The following is a 19352-nucleotide window of genomic DNA, read 5'->3' on the forward strand; positions in this document are numbered from 1 at the left end:
CTGGTTAGAAACATTTATGTTGAAGCCTGGAAAGTAGTTCCGAACTTTTTCAACCAGTTAGCCAGAGCGCTGCTTTGACTTCCTTCTTTCTCTTTCTCTTTATTTGTTCCTTTCCGTTACAGAAAGCCGGAGCGAAAACTAAAGGCTGCAGTGCCTGACAAAGGCTTTCGCTCCGGATGACGTTCAGCGAGCAGGTAAAGAGCACACAATCTTTGGTTACATATTGATTTGCGCCATGCATGAACACATAAATACTTACAAAATAGACTAACATAGAATTGCTGATTGCTTTGCAATAACAGAGCATCTAACTAAAATATATTGAAAGCAAGACATGTCGTTATAAGAAACATTACTAAAGAAAATCGGTTATACTAAAAACGGACATATATTTTCAGGTACAACAAAACAAAAGAAACAGCACAAAATTCTCATGGTTGGCAGCAAGTAACAGCGCGGCTTCTGCGGTCGACTACGTTGGCTGATTAAATGAAACTGAGAAAGCACAAGGTATGGAGAGAAACTAGTCGTGTGCAGTTCTCAACATATGGGCCAATACAGCATACCCGACTGCTAGTGCAAGAATTAAGTAGATCGATGCGATGCACGACGTAGCTTTTTTTTATGTGATGAACCTTATAGTTCTGCTTCCTGTTTTCTCTGAGCCGCTTCATACCGGAGAATCGTGGAAAACTACTGGACGCTTAAGTCGTACAGTCACCTTGAGTACGGCAAATGGGATCTCTTATTTATACTTTGGAACTTTGTGAAGCGCGCAGCGCACTTAACTGCTTTATTCAGCTAGATAAATGGGCATTTGTGACAGGATTCGAGGTCTCTACACCTGTAATGCCCACATGAATGCACTCTTTTTTGGGCCTATGTGAATTAAGAAAATTGGTAGGATACAGTGAAAACACGTGAAGCTCCTTTCGAAGGAGTAAAATAACATCTGGGCTGATACTCCTTGAAGGAGTACAGTCACTCTAACAAACGGAGTCCTGGAACTCCACCTGAAAGAGTAATAGGATGCTGCTTCAATGTGGTAGCTTTACTCCCTCGAAGGAGTGCCTTTACTCTATTGCAGGAGTAGGACAGTACTCCATGAGCTGGTGTTGAATCACTCTTTGTCCAGAGGGAGTAATTTTATTCTGGAAAAAGGAGTAGAATATGGGACAAGCGAATACTGCTCCAAAGTGTGTTCTGGGCACTCCTCTGCACTCATTTAGTTCTAAGAGTGCAGATGCACATGCGATCGCATATACATGACGTTTTCCTCGAGCTTCAAGCGAAATTTATGGTCACCCTGGTGAGCTGAATATTTCAAGTCATTCTGCATCTCATTTTGAAACGAAAGCTTCACTACCTGTATCTCGGGCTTCAATCGCGGACCGCGCAAATTTGACCTTCAGCTGAGTTAGAGGTCAAACCATGGAAAAGAAATTGAATCAATATCCATCACTGGGAGTCGAACCCGTGGCTGCGCAAACAGATCTCCTTTAAGGACCGCTCAGAGACTATCGCCGCGTTTTTTTTTCTTTATTGCGTAGAAATAGTGCCGAAAAGAAAAATTTAAGCATGCTTACGCCTCAAAACACCAGGCCACCATACCCCTGCATTACCCCCCATTCCAGAACATCAAAAGTCTGGGAGGCACAAACATGCATGCGTCCAGATAGGGGATAGCGGCTCTTGCGGGGCAGCATATACTCCCCTCACCAAAGCGCATTGTTCACGAAACACAGATTTCGACGACCGTGTGGATTCTGCGTTAGTAAGGGAGGGTGCCGGCGTCGCAGTGGCGCGAGCGCCATGGATGGCGTGATAGCTATACGCACGCGGGGGAGACGGCCCGCGGCTCGAGATTTTGCCGCGTACGACGTGCGCGCTGCTCAAGGGCAGGCTTCCTGGTGGGAAAATTCTCCCGCCAACTCGTCCCGGCCAGCCTGGAAGTTTCCCCCTGCAACCGTGCCCCTGCCCTAGCGTGGGCGAACATTCGCTTGTAACTGTGCTGGTGAGTCGGACATCCTCGATTCCTTAGCACATTTTGTTGCTAGCTGGCATTATTATTGCTGTAGCAATAAATGCCTGTTTGTGTCATCCAGATCGAGTGTTGTTCCTTTTGTTCCCCCAGAGCAAGGCCCGCCGTGGTTGGCGTGAGCTCGGTAGCGCGCGCGATCATGGGGTGGGGTTCTAGCGGTTTTGAGTTGTCTCAGCTGCGATTAACGTTACCCCCCCCCCCCCCCCCCCTCCTATTAAAGCTGCCACATCTAGCAGCCCAACGTGGGGCCCGCTCTTGGGACATTAGACGACTGTCTGTTCGGTTCGAGGAACGCTCTTTGTCCGGACTTGACAAGTGCTAGGCCTAGTGTGAATTTTGATCGCTAGGACCTGCGGCATGCTTTCTTGAGTGCGAGGAGAATTGCGCTGTAACATGTTCGAACTTTTCGACATGCTCAGCACATTTTTTTCCTCTCTAGAGTTTCTTCAGCACGAGAACCGCTTGGTCCGCATCGAGCGCGAGGTCTAGCGCCCGCGGAGTTGCCGAGCCCGGAAGCGAGTGAGTATACTGAAGCCGCGTGGATGGTCCGAGTTCTGGAATCTGCAAAACCAGTTGGATAATCCAACTGGACCAACCAATTAGATCGGTATTTTCTCTTGAATCCAGTTGTATCTCTAATCATGTTCCATTTGGATCCAATCGGAATTCCCAATGGTTTTTTCTGACTGCCTGCCCTAGCGTGGGCGAACATTCGCTCGTAACCGTGCTGGTGAGTCGGACATCCTCGATTCCTCGTGTATTTTGTTGTTATCCGGCGTTATTGTGCTTTGTTTGTGTCAGCCAGTGTTGTTCCTTTGTTCCTCCACAGAGCAAGGCCCGCCGCGGACAGCGTGCGCTTGGTAGCGTACGCGACCACGTGGTGGAGTCCAGCAGTTTGAACTGTGTCAGCCGCGGCTAACCGGGGAGAATGTATTTATCCCTCCTGTTAAAAACCCCACAAACTTTGTTAGGGCAGTGCACGCCGTGCGTTTCACCTCGACAACTTCAGGTCGTCGAGAAGTTGTCTTCTCCTTGCAGCTCACTGGTCTGGTGGTTGAGCATCTCAAAGAGCAAGGGGGAAAAAGTGATATTGCAACCCAACGTGCTAAAGCAGATGATACAAGAAAAAAAACATTTTATTCATTACAAATACATGGTCTTTACAACTTCTGAACAAGCTGCAGAGCAGAGCTAATCTGCAAATTAACTGTTCTTTCATGTGACAATAAAAATCCCAGCAGTTTGTTAATAGCATGGGCCACTGGTGTTTTGTAATAAGGACCCCACCGAGCTGATCAGCCAGCAACTCTCAAGACCAGTTTCTCAATGAAGTTTATTCTCTATTTCTGTCACTTGAACTAAGGAAGTTAAGTTTATATATGCATAGGAAGTAACCCACTCAAAGAATGCATTTTCAGCCCCTTCCTTAGCTCAGATGTCATCGTTTACGAAAACTTTAATATCAAAATCCTAGCTTAGTTCTCCAACCACTTAGTTCAAATATGAACTGCTTGTCTACAAAACAGAACAGTTCTTCCTTGGACACATTCACAGCAAAGCAGTGCACAGAATTTTTGGTAAACATACAAGATTTATCTTTTTTACTAATGGGCCAGCACAGTCAGCACACTGAAATCACACACAAAGTTTGCACGAGTCACTCTGCATACAACTGCTGCCTTTTACAGAAAATTTAAAATACACAATATCTGCAAGAATTACCAGTAGAATGCTGAAATGGAGCACAAATACATTCACTGTACTATACTTTTCATAACCAATAGATTAATCAAGTTACCCAGTATGTTCAGCATCACATGTGACTCAAACATATAATAGTGCAAACTGGGGCACGAATTTCTTATCTCTAATTTCGCTGTAAATAGTGATAACGTGTAAATTTTTCTCGCCTTGTGCTTTAATTGTAGACAAAGCCCCACGATCTTGGCCTGCCAATCTAAAAGAAAGCAATAAACTGTATCCTTTACATGGCACAGCAACAGCTACAATTTACTCATGAACAGCAACACATTACTGAATACAGATACTTCTCCATGACATGAACTAAGGTCATTCAACAAAAAAGAGACTATTGCAGTCTGTATGTGTAAAAATGTCCAGCACATATTCTTCCCCAGACTTCAGGGAAAAGTGTCAGTGTGCAGCTTTTGTCTTTAAAAGCAGCACGAACCTCTGCAAAGGACTTCAGGAAACGCACACTGAATAGCACAAACTAGAAAAGGGTATCCTTACGAATTCTAAGCTGGAAGCTCTGAAAAGCTGACCACATATAACAGCTCTATGTGCCCTGCAAATGCTCTGAAAGACAATGCGATGGTGTGAAAAATGGAAAGAGGGCCATTCCAGATTAGAACGCCTCATGTAGTTAAGTAAACATCACAAAGCCCTCACTTGTTAAGTACTTGCCATGGACAACACAACTAAAAAACAATCTCACATCTACTTTGATGCAGGAGGCAAAATGGAAGGAATAAACAAGACACTGCATGTACCATGATATGTATCACAAGATGTATGGCGCGAAAAAAAAGATGTTCTTAGCTGTCTTTCCTCTCACAAGCATGTTGCAACGTGGATACACTCATCTGTTCCACTACCATATTTACTCACATATAGGTCGACCTTTGTTTTTCAGAAATGTTGCCCATAATTAGTTATCGACCTATATTCGTGACCAAAAAACCTCGACCTATATTCGTGACGCAGGTCTTCATCATCATCATGCAGGTGCACACAGTGAATTGCTGTGTGTATCCGCATTGCTCTTTCGCTCATTTCTGTGGTCTTTTCGTGGTAGACAGCTTAGGAAGCAGTATATTTTGGCGTTGTGGGCAGGTGCGGTGATAGTAAAGCACAGGAGGTGTTAGAGGCATACCACATAAGAAAAAGAGGAAAAAGTTGTGTCAGCGATACATCTCTGAACCTTTTTAAAAGCTGAGATTTCATCTCTTGAATGGTTCTGTTGTTTGCACATGAGGTTTCTTTCTACGCATGCCTAGGTTTCTGTATATTTGCTCGCTTTTCAGAGACTAAAGTCAGATGAAGTGTGCGCTTGTCCTACGTCGTATGTGCATGTTTTTCAAAAGATATGGGTCGACTTATATTCAAATAATTTCTTTTCATTTCTTGGTGAGCCCAATGTATAGGGGTCGACCTATATTCGTGGTTGACCTATATGCGAGTAAATACGGTAACTACAGTCATATTAAACTAAAGAACAAATGTTTACTCTCTTGTGGAGTCTACTGAGAAACACACGGTTTCAGCACTGCTGCGAGACCACTCTGCCTCAGTCCCTACACACTGTCATCACCGGACAGCACTCTGTCCCCATGTCTGCGCAGGTGAATGCCGTAGCGCATGTGGTCGGTGAACACCTCGTGGCAGAAGCAGCAGCGGAAGCGCAGTTCGGCCCTGTGCGAAGCCTCGTGTGTCCTGAAGGACGCCCAGTAGACGAATCCACGCCCACAGTAGCTGCACCGGAAGCTGTCTTTCTTGCGTGGCTGGCCACTGAAAGCCGATGGCAAGACCTCAATGAGCACAACCACAACACGAAAATAACATCTCAAAGCATCAGGAGACGCACTTAGTACATGTATAGCAAACAGCATGTGCCGTCAGTGATTAAATAGGGAGTAATTACTCATTGGCATCCACCCAAGCACAGCCATACAGCTACAAAGGAAAGCCATACAGCTTTCTCAGAAACTTCGCAGTTAAAGAAAAATTCGTCCTGGTCTGGGGTTCGAACCCGGGACCACCACTTCACCGGAGCAGTCGCTCTGCCAAGTTGGGTTCGAACCCCGGACCAGGACGAATTTTTCTTTAACTACGAAGTTTCTGAGAAAGCTGTATGGCTTTCCTTTGTAGCCGTATGGCTGCGCTTGGGTGGATGCCAATGAGTAACTACTCCCTTATTACAAATTTACTCCTCCTTGGGGGATTCCCCTAAACATTTGACCAACCCTCAGTGATTACCGAGACTGCCTCTATCAAGAACAACCGACTGGAAAAGGCATGACACAGTATGTGGGTTTTAACACACACATGCCTGGCATCCTACATGTAGGATACTGCTTTTCTGCATAGTAATTCTAAAAGTTTATTGTGTGGAAGCTTGCGCCCGCTAGCGTAGGCTCAAGACAGTCTAAACTTTTCCTGGGCAGGGATTCTGTTGTATACGTTCAGTTTCGTGCATTGTGTGCATTGAGAAAGACCTGCCAGTCTTCCTGGATGCCATTTTTCAATCCCGATTTCATCGATTACATTGTAATTCTGCAAAAAAAAAATTAAAGTTGTATAGTATTGTAATGAGGCACTGCATGGAATGAAATGTGATTTCAAAGTTTATCTCAAATGTTTGAAGTGTTACCATACCTAACAGGTAGTGAATTCACCTGGTATCCTACATTGTAGGATGGCTCAAAAGTTGCTACTGAGAAAAATATTTCCACCAATAAAATGGTGATTCAGGATGCTGAAATGAAATTAACATTTTATATTGAAAAATATTTAAATTTTTTCAAATTTCAAAAGTTTCGGATTATATGGTTAAACATTATAGTTCATGATTCAGAAAAACCTGCAATTTTGACATATAACGACAAAGTAGTATAAAAAAGTGACACAAAATCAATTACAGTTTTATCACTTAGTATGCACATGCAAATTTATTCGAGTTGTTATCTTTTGCATGAACGACCTTAAATGGAACAGATTTCCTGAAGAAGTTAGCGCAAGCAAAAATTTAAAACATGCTCTACCTTTCAGAGCCCTCAAAGACCTTTCCTTTTTCTGCGCTCTCTCCTCGTAACTGCAGTTTTTGGGATGCTGTTGACAAGTTCAGAATAATGCTTTGTTTCTTTCCTGCATAAGATCACTCATGAGTTTGCTAAAAAAGTTGCACAATGTACTGTTCTAAAGTGATGCACACGTAGTTGTTTGTTTTTGTCTTTCCCACTTTGACCAAGCGCATCTGCAGTATCACATAAATGAGATTACTGATTTTATGGTCTGTGCTTAAACATCACTTTCCAAACTGGGCCACTGCGTGCAAGCCAGCCTAATGCTGTTGACGAAATTTTGAAGGTGCCAGCCTTCCCTGAAATACCTATCAACGATTTCTAATCTTTCTTCGCTCTGCTTTAAAAAACTGGACATGAAAGAATGCCACAAGCATTACCGACATGATGCCTGAAAATATCATGCTCCTGTGACATGGAAGTCGCTTTCTTTTTTGGCTGCTGCCCCATGCACCACGTTCTCGCAAAGCTTTACACAACCACAAAAAATTCAGGGGGGGGGGGGGGGGGGGGGCACTTTGTTCACCTAAAGTGTGGTGAGGCGAAAGCATTAAGCGCAGTGTTACTGCCTGTGTCACTGATGTGTGGTTATGATGTTAAGCTTCGCCTCTAAGAGTGGAACGCGACAGTGTCTTGCAGCACTGCCAGGGAGTCCACGGAACGCCATCGCCCGTTCGGCTCTACGCCTTGCTCGATGTTAAATTGGTTTTTGAGGAAAGGAAATGTACCTGTCTCGCATTTCTCGGTGGACACTTGAACCTCCCTGTAACCTAACAATGTAACGGGAAGGGAGGAAGATGGGAGTGAACGAAGACCGTATTCACTAGACGCGCCTTTGTGCATTCCAAACCATCGAGCTGGCATGGCGGAGTGGCTAGCGTGCTCGTCTCACACTCCGGAGACCCTGGTTCGATTCCCCAACTCGACCAATTTCCTACTCGGTTTTACTTATGTTTCTGGTCTTACTAGAGAGTCAATTAGGCTAATTGGTTAATTAACTAAACTCAGTCTCACTTACTCAGAGCATCACTCTACCATCCCTTCAATTGGCTGCACGATTACTAGCCAAAGTACAATTTGCCCCATTTGAAATTCACGCACTGTGACGTCACGACCAACTGAAAAGCGTGACATTTCTGTCGACAACTCCTGCTTACAACAATGATGCATTAAAGGCCTTAATACAATGCAAAGGTAGGTTTCAGCCCTTAGGCGAATGCAAGGACAGTCGCTGATTACTCCATCGGCCCTTTGCGACGTCAAAACTTTGTGCTTCATCGACCCTTTTCCTCTTCCCCACTCCACACAGCTCTTCCACCGCTTTTCCCCTTTCCTATAGCCCATGTCACTTCTACTCCTACCTTCCATGTTTACAGCTACTCTCTTTCTCGCCTATGCGTGGCATATCCACTTTGCCTCTACAGCCTCAACACCATCAGAAGGTTGGCTCTTAACTGCAACTTCCTAGCCTGATGGCTCAGCTTGCTGCAGCTATCTTGAAGACCTGTAGAAAACATCTGCACTATGCTTATGCTGCGGTTCCAAATGTATAGGTGCATTTGGTGAATGTGGTTAGAAGACTCACACCGTAATCGTGCATACATCGCAAGCAGCTGCACGGGCCTTCAGTTCTAGCACGCACAGTAATCAGTCGCTGAATTTAGCGTCCACAAGCGATTGTTCCTTGTGAACCCACCTGCTCTTTGCATGGGCACTGCGGCTGAAAAATTAAGCACTCCGAGTATTCTGTTCTCCACCAAAACTCCACACAAAGGGCTCACAGTAAAAGCTGAAAACCGTTAGAGTAGAAGACCAATTCAAAAGGGATCAAATGTGGAATTCCTGGCACTATTTCAGGTATCTTCACCTAAAACTTTTCCTATGTTGGTCAATGTGTGGGTTCTTTTCTATGGCACACCACAACCAGAAATGTTAAAAGTTTTAAGAGACAAGTATTGAGAGATCACATGATGGAGATTTGCAAGAGATGCATCAACACCAGAGGCCAGTGTGGCAAGTTGCTTACAATGGGACCGTGGCAAGGTGGCGACAATTACACGTCACTAAAGCAATATTTGTAAAGGCAGCTGATGAACCAATGCTTCCAGTGTTCCTTGCATATGTATGGTTTTTGAACATATTTGTCCACAGAGATCTCAAGAATGGCTGGCTATTTTCATATTCTGTGAACAGTGGTCACCTGCAATTACAGCACATTCAAAACTGGCATTGTAACAGTGGGCACAAGAAAGCAATGAGGAAATAAATTGTGATTTCTAGCTATTCAGGCCATGAAGGTAACTCACTTTTGTAGTGCCCAGTGAGCCTAAAAGACAAACAGAAAAGCATGAAAAGCATGAGCCTCTCTGCAGTTAATATCTGATATTTTTAAAATTCGTTACAGCTAAAAACCTCACAGGAACACAACATCTCAAGACTGCACACAGCATAGTGTGTGTGTGTGTGTGCCGAAAGTCAACTTGGATAAGCATACAAGCTGATATTTGGAAGAAAATATAAGCAAACTGATAAGCTCAATGTATGGTATTGTAATGTTGCTACCTCTGATATGAATGCAATGCACACTTTGTTGGGATGAAAAGTCGGGCTAGTAGTTGGTTGGCTGAACACACAATCATAAGTGGCTGCACCGGACAGATGCTATCCTTACAACTACCATTTACTTTGCAAGAACATAGTTTTTTACATCAACAAAATCACTTTCAATCAAGAAACCCAAACGAATATATGTCAACGCCCCTATATCACCAATGGCTGCTCTTTGTTGTCCAATGTTAAAACCTTCATTATTGCCAGACATTTCTCAACACATAAAATAATGTGTGTTCTTTTCTCATTGTTCAGCTGCAGTGAAATGTGTTTGTCACACTGTACTATCATCATGTCACCAAGAATCACTGCATTGCATGACCAAATGGGAAGTTCATCCTTCTCAAAATCGTTGGCCAAAAGTAACATTTCCAAAGGAAAAAAAAAACAAACAAAAACAGTCCATGCTAAGGCTGGCGACATTTCAGAAAGCGAGAGGCACATCATACTCAACGTAGCTTTTCAAAGAATTTTAAATTTAAACCCCCTTCGTCTTTGCCCCCCAGAAGTAAAAATTAGGACTGATGGCCCTTCTCAATGCACTGCGGCTGAAAAAAATGAAGCAATTTGGACATTTTATTTTCGAGCGAAATTCCATAAAATCTTGGAATAGAATTTAAACTTGTCAAAGTAGAAAACCAATCCAAAAATATAGAATACAGAATGCTTGGCACAATTTTGGGAATGGTCATCTCTTATATTTGCCTTATTGGTTGATAGATATGCAGGATCTTTTATGCCATGCCACAACCCAAAATGTTAAATGTTTTAAGTGAATGAAGTGCACCATCTGTATTACAGAATGCCACCACTCTCAATGTTAAGTCTTCTGAGCATTCTGAAATGTTTCATCTTTCGTCTACCACTGTCAGTTTCGAAAAGAGTTCTGGCTCATGCATTGCACCAGCTTTTAGAAACAACTTTTTAGCCCAATGTGAAAAATGCATTTCACCGAGCCTTAACAAAAGAGCCACAACTTTCAGACATTGGCAACAACACGGTTGTAATGAAGCTTCTAACGCAAGACGAGCAGTAGTGTGTCGACCTGATGTTTTTAAACCATGTTCATACAGCCCTGCCTTCATTGTACAGTTACCGAACAATGGAAGCCCTCAGTTACAGGATGCCTGTTGGTTTGCTGGAAGTATCAGCCAAGGACTAAAAAACTAAAAAAGAAGGTTTGGTTTGGTTTATGGGGGTTTGACGTCCCAAAGCAACTCAGGCTAAGAGGGACGCCGTAGTGAAGGGCTCCGGAAATTCCGACCACCTGGGGGTTCTTTAACGTGCACTGACATCGCACAGCACACGGGCCTCTAGAATTCCGCCTCCATCAAAATTCGGCCGCCGTGGCTGGGATCGAATTCGTGTCTTTCGGGTCAGCAGCCGAGCGCCGTAACCACTGAGCCACTGCAGCGGGGCAGTAAAAGAAGGAAAAGAGGTCGACATTGATTGCAGTGCCCTCAACAAGTCCCAGTAACAGATGTTCCAAGAAAGTGTGATGCTCCGGACCAAGCTAATTGAAAAGGCATGCTTCAGTTGCCGAAAAGGTAATGAGGGATACAAGGGTGCTCAGCCAAGTAACTGCAGTATGACTTGCACGAACCAAAGCATGCAGCGGCACCATGCGCTCATGTGACACACCGCTTCAAGGAAGTGGCCACCCAGGTGACGGCGAGAGCTTTCGGATATGGTTTGGTTTATCTGGGTTTAACGTCCCAAAGCGACTCGGGCTATGAGGGAGGCCGTAGTGAAGGGCTCCAGAAATTCCGACCACCTGGGGTTCTTTAGCGTGCACTGACATCGCACAGTACACGGGCCCCTAGCATTTCACCTTCATCGAAATTCAGCCACCGCAGTTGGGATTGAACCCATGTCTTTCGGGTCAGCAGCTGAGCACTGTAACCATTGAGCCACCGCGGCGGGGCAGTTTTCGGATATGATGCTAAGAATGTGCCACAAAGCGAGTGATGCCAAGAAGACTGCTAGAAGTGAGGAACAAGCTATGTGTTCGACCAGTGCATATATGAGGACCTTAATTTCCTGCTGAGAATACTATACTGGCTGGCTGATTTTTGAATGACATGGCACTAGCAAAGAACAAGATAGATTATCTCTCATACTGCACGCCGGTCAGTCAAGCAGCAATGATGCATGTTTGGGTTTTGCGATGGAAGTTATGTAACTAAGCACAGTTCTTGTGAGGTAGATGATGCCAGCTCTAAAGATAGTGTCAGTCCCCTGCACTTGTGTTCTGCACTTCTTTGAAAAGCGCCAGTAACTATGCACATACAACATCCAATTGTCCCATTCAATGCTACATAGGGAAGTTAGAAGCCCACGACCCACACACACATGGATACATGAGCAACAATAGTGTACAGATGAGCTGTCCTTTCAAAGCCTTGAAAAGCTCCGAAATCCCCAAAAATGATCAAAAAATCTCATTTTTGAAAATTGCTGCACCCAATTGTACACTTTGTCTTTTTATGCTGGCCCGAAGTTCCACTGCTGAAGTACACCAGGAAGTACTCTAAAAAAAAAAACTGTTTTGTGAACCGCGGCGGCTCTGCATCGTGGAGTAACGCTCAAACAATGGTCATTCTTCTCCGTTACGGTTTTCTGCCTACAAATACCTTGCGGAGCAGATTTCTTTATGACTGTTTTATATATTTTGGCTCCTTTTGTTGCAAATCTAGTACCACAGGGCAAGTCAAGGCATTTATTTTTTTTTAAATGAGTGAATGATAAAATTCTGGTATGAAATTTACCTTCTCACTCTAGATATATGTCAACAGACGCTGCATCGCGAAAATTAAAGCCGAAATTTGAGTTTAGCGAAAAAAAAAATATTCTAAGAATGTCTTGACCTGTCGCGTGTAAGTAGGAATGGAATGAATGTTGAACTAGCTTTCGGCCACATTTCTTCACTGAAGGAAGTATATATATTAAAAAATAATTTTCTGGAGACATAATGGTGCAATTTTGTGAGACTAGTCATAAAATTATTTCTAATAGAGTAGAACGTCTCTCTAGCAAAGTGACTCGAACAGCAAAAGTCTTTACTATACCAGAGTCTTTACTATATATTGTTGGTGATGGCATGGCTGTGAGGATGCTCTCCGGTAATTAATTGGCTACTTACTAAACACAGAGTCTGCTTATAAAAGAAACACTCACAAATACCTTCCACCCTGCTCTTATTGTCCCTTTTATGTGATAACTATTCATTTTCAGTAATCACATTTCATGTCATCACGCTTTTGATTTTGTTTACTTCTTGAGGAAGTGCCACATGTGCACAAATATACAATGTGGCTATGAATATAATGTTAATTTGATTTCATGTGAAAACAAAAGTTTGGCGTAAACACGGTGTCCCTTTCCGCAGCCGCAGCATCGTTTAAGAGGCAACAGCTAAACGCTCGCCTACGTTTCTCGCCTCCGCTTCCCTGTGCTTTACGCGCCGTGTTGCGAATGTTCGCCCTTTTCTTCCCTTCCCTACACTACAATGCATTTTTACTGTCTTTCCTTTATCAGCGACCCGCGCCTCCTCCTTTCTGCGTTCATAGCCAGCTTTACTTTTTTTTTTTTTTCCCCCGTGCGCGCCGCGCACTTTGCCTCATGGCTCCAAGGGATTTCAGAAGTTTGCTTCTCCTCACAGCTTCCAAGTTTCGTGGTGAAGCTATCTCGTAGAGCACCGTTTTATTGTCTTTGGTATGCATTTACCCCCTAATGTGAACCTCGCGCGCGTCGCGTAGTCATCATACTGCGAGAGGTATGTCGCCACGGCCAGACGCTCTTTACTATGTCCGTTTTTTTTTAAACAAAAATCTTTACTATAACCAAAGAAAAAATGTGCAGTTGTCTATGTACTTTACTATACCAGAGTTTACTATAGCAGGGTTCTACTACATGCTCAAAAAACAAAAACAAAATGTAAATACATCAAGAAATAAGTTTTTGCTGATAGTTGCATCTCCCCTTAAACTTTGCACTGCATCTAAAAATGCTCGCATAAAAGCCAAGTAGGCTAGAATCATTCAGCCTTGAAGCTGTGTGCTTAAAGATTTTAAATGACTAAATGCATAGCCACGCAAATGACACTTTAGTATCATTAGTGCTCCGTTGGTCCATCTGCATGAAAAAAAAAAAATGGACTGTACAGTAAGCAAACAGTAAGAAGCATTTCATCAACCATAATGAACAAACAAGAACAGCATTACTTTTGTGATAGAGGTGCACAGTCTTACAAGTAGTTTCTAGAAATTAGGTTCACAGCTCAACTTTCCAACAAAGGAAGCAGATTGGTTTATTGGGTTATTGGGGTTTGACGTCCCAAAGCGACTCAGGCTATGAGAGACGCCGTAGTGGAGGGCTCCGGAAATTTCGACCACCTGGGGTTCTTTAATGTGCACGGACATCGCACAGCACACGGGCCTCTAGAATTTCGCCTCCATCGAAATTCGGCCGCTGCGGCCAGGATCGAAGCCTGCCATCAGTGGATGTGAAGATATAGACCAGGGGTTCTCAAACTGGGTTCCGCGGGCTGTCTTCTCGTGTTCCGCGAGAACCCTCACTGGCCCTGACCCGGCAGCTGATATGAGACTGGCTCTGAGTGCTACTGAGCCACGCTTTGACTTGCTCTTAAAAGGGAAGCAGTACCACCCATCACGTTAGCATTTGTATTAATCGGTGCAATAAACATATAACCTTTGCAACTCTCTCTTTGCAAAAATGCACTTGACAACATTCCTGGTAAGTGAAAGCAGGCGGGGGGGGGGGTTCCCTGGAACTTATTGAAGGCCATAACATAAGAGTAGCGCAAAACCAGGACGACGGACAAAAGGGGAGAGAACACACACCAACAACACAGGCGCTAACTTTAACCTGAAGGCTTTTGGGGTTCCTCCAAGCAAAAAAGTTTGAGAACCCCTGATATAGACAATAAAAAACTGGTAGGGCTTTAGCAGAGTTAAACCGATCAGACGTGCAAAAACATGTGTTCAGCTTGGTTGGCTCATGGTTTTGCTTTTATTGGCCCTCAGCACGTCTGGCATTGATATTAGACTCTGGTTAAGCTCTGACTGTAGGGTTAGGCTAATCTGATCTGTTCGTGCCACGGATGAAAGTTGATGAAGATGACAACATGCAATGCACAGCGCGAGAGTGTGTTGCAGTTTAACACGAGGCTCACGTGAGCGGCTGCGGCGATAGCCTGGTGCTTTTGAGTAGTGGCCGGTGAAGATGATCCGTTCACACCGCCATGGGTTCAACTCCAAGTCATGGATACTAATTTGACTTCTTTTTAACTCAACTTGGTGTCGCCATTGCTAGGCAACGGCACAAGAAAGACTGATGCAAGATTCATGGTCGGTGTTGGAAGGCATATGAGCATTTTCACACAAAGAAATTAAGAAGAGGTGAATGTGAAAACAAGGCAGGACCAAAGCACCCATAAGATCTATTTCCACATCTGCAGTTTAAAAGCAATACGTTGCTTTCTGCGTAATGTTTTCAAAGAGGGCCTCCTCGAAACTGTCACAGCATATCTGTTGTCAGTTTTTGCGGCCTTCTAAACTAGTACCGTGCCTACGGCTGCTAGCTGCTTGCCAGAATTGTTCACCGTTTTCAAAAACAGCACAATGCATGTTAGTTGTGCCAGACATAAGTTTAGAATGAATGCATTTCTGCAGGTACAAGGAATTTTTTGTGTGAAGCTGGAATGGTTGGCGATCTCACTTTCATCCAGGAGTAGCTACGCCCACACAATTACTGTAGCAGGCAGTCTATGCTAATTTTCTGTGCTGCTTACCCTCTAGAAAACAAGCAGCTGGAGCCATCTTTTAAGATAAACAGCAAGGACCTTTATAAATACTGAGAATTTTAATTGTGTTACTTTCAGAAAAGATGAGCCTTCTAGAACTGCCCTGTACTATTTAATAATTTGCATGTATTTGAAATTTAAAGTGGCCTCATGTGAGATATGTTGCTGGAGAAGCAGGCTGGGACCATCTCGGCTGTCAAAAACTGTGCAGACCCTGAAAGCATGACTGATATGACGCGTTTCCCTCCATATTTTCGCCTAAGATTCACCAGCAGTCAGTTGCTAAAAGAAAACAGCCATCCAGTAAACACACGCAACACAGACAAATGGCTAGTACCGTTATTCAAACAGACTACAGGCTGCAAACATTGTACAATCTTCCCAAAATTCTGAACAAATACAAAGACACAAATAAATCTACCAAAGCTACACTACGTCAGTATTTTGTAATGATGTAACCTGGTGTTCTTTCTCTTAGCTGAACAGTTCTTTCTAATTTTCCTTAGTTTGTTTTGCAAATTTCTCATTTAAAGCGTTAATAAAGTATATAAGATTTGCTGTCATTTGTTGAGTTGATTGTTTGCATATTTCCTTGCAGTTAGTGATACTTGCCGAATTGAAATTTTTGGTGTTGTTTTAATGTACCTATACGTGCATTGCATTTACTTGAATTCATGATACTCATTTGTTATTTCGTTTTATACATGTATCAACTATTTGCTTCTCGATGTACATGAATATTCTTTTAATGTGTGCTGTCATGCCTTGTAACGGCTGGCTGGGCCTCGTCAAGCTCTTTACGCACAGCTTTTAGCCCAAGCAGCTGACCAGAACCTTCTGGGAAATAAATTGAATTGAACTGAACTGAATAAAACCAGAAAGCAAACACCAGAAAACATCATATATAGAAGGCACCGCACACAAAGCAAGAAATACAACGACATGCGTTGTCTGTCACAATTTATGTTCTGTGAACAAGTACTCGCTCGTCGAGCAGTTCACCGTTCTAAACCACTAGGAGAGACAGGATGCGGCACTGAATCCAATCTCTTTCCTACTGGTTAACTTAATTTTCTCTGGGGGTCACTTTATATATATTTTTTCTTGCACTGCCCATAGAGGTGGGCTACGAACTAGCTCACCCCCACATATTGTTTCAAAGGCAAGCCAACAGACAGAAGCACCACTGATTTGATGTACTGGTAGATCCACTACGAAAAGGAACGCTCCATTTGCTCAGAAGAATGAGTTCTGGCGTTACTTTTACACTGGAGTTGATAACATCTCATGGGCATTGGGCTAATGTTTAGGGGAACATCCAACACGAGGAAGTAGATTTCTAATAAGGGAGCAATCCGTCCAGAACACCCTCCCCACTGATATCGCTGCCATCATGTCCCCATCTGTATTTCTAGAGGATTTAAGAAGATATATTTGAAGGGAATGACTTACACTTGTTGACGACTAAATTAATCCACCACTTATGTAATACCCCCTGAAGGCGATCTTTAAGGCGAATAAAGTGAAAAGAAGAGAAGAAAAACTATTTAGGACACAGGCAAAAGTGTGCTTTCCACTCATACTTATACAGTGTTCATTGGCTGAATGCAGACAGTGTTCACTTTAATTGTGGAGCAAACTGTACTTGCTCTGCAGTGTACAATGAAATGCAGTCATACCGGCTGAAGTAGGGTATCATGCTATGATGCTGTCATGAAATGACATTGTGAGGCAAATACTACAATGGGACGGCCAAAAAAATAAAGATAACATGTCCCTGCCCATGCCACTAAGCAATACAGACACAAGAGTGAAACAAAAAACAGGAAAGGTGTAACACCTACTTTGAACGGCGCGACAAGGGACCGCACGAAGATCCGTGGTACACGTCAGCATCCCTGGCAGGTCTGCCCGCTCCTGGAGGGGTTCCAATGTTCGGTGGCAGCATCACTGAAAGGAAACAATGCATGCAAAAATCACTGACGGCAGTCTGAGAAACCAATGAACGCACTGACACTATGAAATTTTACCTAAGTTACATGCCTCACCTGTGACAACACATTGCTTTCGTTTTTTTTGTATGCACAAAAACCTTACGTTATCTGCAAGCGAACTAGTCCGGATACCCAAAAAGGAAGAAGACAGGATGGGGATGCTTTGTCCCTGCCAATTTTCTTGTCCCCTTGACATGTTCAGGGTGTATCATAATTAAGTGCACTCATACATTTCCACTGTACACATGACATGAAAGTAAGGCAAATTTTTTTCATGCATCCCAAGCCTGTAAACTGCTCTTAGCACTTAGTGTCATCCCCAGCGGGGTGCTGTGATGCCTTGCCAGTTTAAGCAGGAAACAACATGCATTACAAGCCAACATCCTGCCCCCAGTTCACGTCTTCGAGCAAGGCCAAATTCTTCTTGTCGGAGGGAGACAAACCTAACCTTCACAATGCATTCGCAGCAAAGCCCAACACTGCCTCTAACCAGAAGCTTGAAATCACCATACTCATCACTGGTTTGTGTCTGTGTAACCTTAACTACTCCTGAAGATAATGAAGAACAATTCAAAGGGGACAATTAGTGAGCTGTGCAAAATTAGGAGGCACCAGTGAAATTAGAAGCAAATAAATGGTGCACTTTTAAAATAAATGCATGTCAGTCACATTATGAATAGGGATTAGCAACATCTGCAAACATCACAGAGGCAAATATAGTTGAACCTCGTTATAATGAAACGGTTTATAATGAAATAATAGATATTATGAAGGAATGATGACTTCCTTTGAAGGCGGTCAAGCGGTCACATGAGCTATAACAAAGTATTCACCGGGTCCCAATTCAACTTCACTATAACGAGGTTCAACTGTACGACAACAGCAAAAGTTGAGCGACTTCTCCATGAAAGTTGATAAATCACATGAGAAGGCATACATGAACTGTCAACACGCCATCACATAGCATATTGCGCACTCTACTGAATATATAATTGAGCAGCATATTAAGAAACTGAAATCTGCGGCTTTCCAGCATATGACACCAATTTAAAAGAAAGCCCAAAGCTGAACAGGATCTGGCCACTCTGGAAGGGGGCTGCAAGCCTGAAACATAAAAAGAAAAAAATTTTAAGCATTTGTTTTAAGTGTCTATTTTTCAGTCCTGCCAACAAACAAGTAATGTGAAATATATATAGCATGAAACTGCTACCTGAATGTACATCCAGCACCTTCTTGCCAGATTTGTTCTAGCTAGCTGATTATTGGCTCTCTTTATCAGTCATTATATAGTAGGATGGCTAACTCTGAATCCTTTTATGTACAAAGTGAGCTTACCGGGCTAAATTTATTTAACTTGCTTTATCATAAGTAGTATTGTTCATCACATGATACACTTTTGTTGCGTACAGCTAGACCCAACTAGTCTATGGTAGTATATCCACATTTTGCTAAGGCCAAAACTTTATCAGAACTACTTCCTCCTTACAGCACACCAGTGGAACCGTTCACCAGCGTTAATTGTGGGAACTTGAAACCGAAAACCTTTGTTCACTAGTTATTGCAGCTCTAACTGAAACCCTCTCTTTTTAGCTTAGGTAGCATATGCTGCGTCAGCAGTATTTGTAAATAAAAAATAAAAAATAAAAAAGTTCTGGTAGTATATAGTAAAACATGCTTAGATCTAAATTAAAAGAAGGGCCGAATAATACAGCATATATAAACAGTTGTGAAAATAGTACAAGAGCGCATCATACACTGGAGAAAAACACGTATAGCAGCAAAGTGTAAACAAAAACATACGCATTGCTTTGATGCAAAACGCTATGCTATACAGGAAAGCACGAAAAAGCGCTAGCATATGAGCTCGACACACAAACTCGAACGGTACAATGAAACAGTCATGAGCGAACGGTGACATGGGTTGGTGAAGTGCACGTTTTGAGGCAAAGCGTGAAGGGACATGAAAGGAAAAATTAAACCGGCATCAAGAGCACGGCACCGCCGATCGCTGAGCACGGAGGATTAACAGCACGGCAGATGTTCGGAGCCACGTTCTGCGC

General features: G+C 43.2%; 1 protein-coding gene across 1 annotated transcript in view; it reads right to left on the reverse strand.

Annotated features, from left to right (window-relative positions):
* Positions 1 to 3159: 3159 nt before the first annotated feature.
* The window catches only part of LOC149337101 (uncharacterized), a 94744-nt gene continuing 78551 nt past the window's right edge, over positions 3160 to 19352 (reverse strand). Inside the window, exons 3-4 of the mRNA XM_089553323.1 lie at positions 17143 to 17248; positions 3160 to 5572 (exon numbers count right to left, since the gene is read on the reverse strand). Of these exons, the coding sequence (XP_089409449.1) occupies positions 5359 to 5572; positions 17143 to 17248 (320 nt within the window). The 3' untranslated portion in view covers positions 3160 to 5358. The remainder of the gene's footprint in view (positions 5573 to 17142; positions 17249 to 19352) is intronic.

The sequence above is a fragment of the Amblyomma mixtum genome, chromosome 7, assembly GCF_055824585.1.
Source record: "Amblyomma mixtum isolate Tamu chromosome 7, ASM5582458v1, whole genome shotgun sequence".
In the NCBI taxonomy this organism is placed as follows: Eukaryota; Metazoa; Arthropoda; class Arachnida; order Ixodida; family Ixodidae; genus Amblyomma; species Amblyomma mixtum.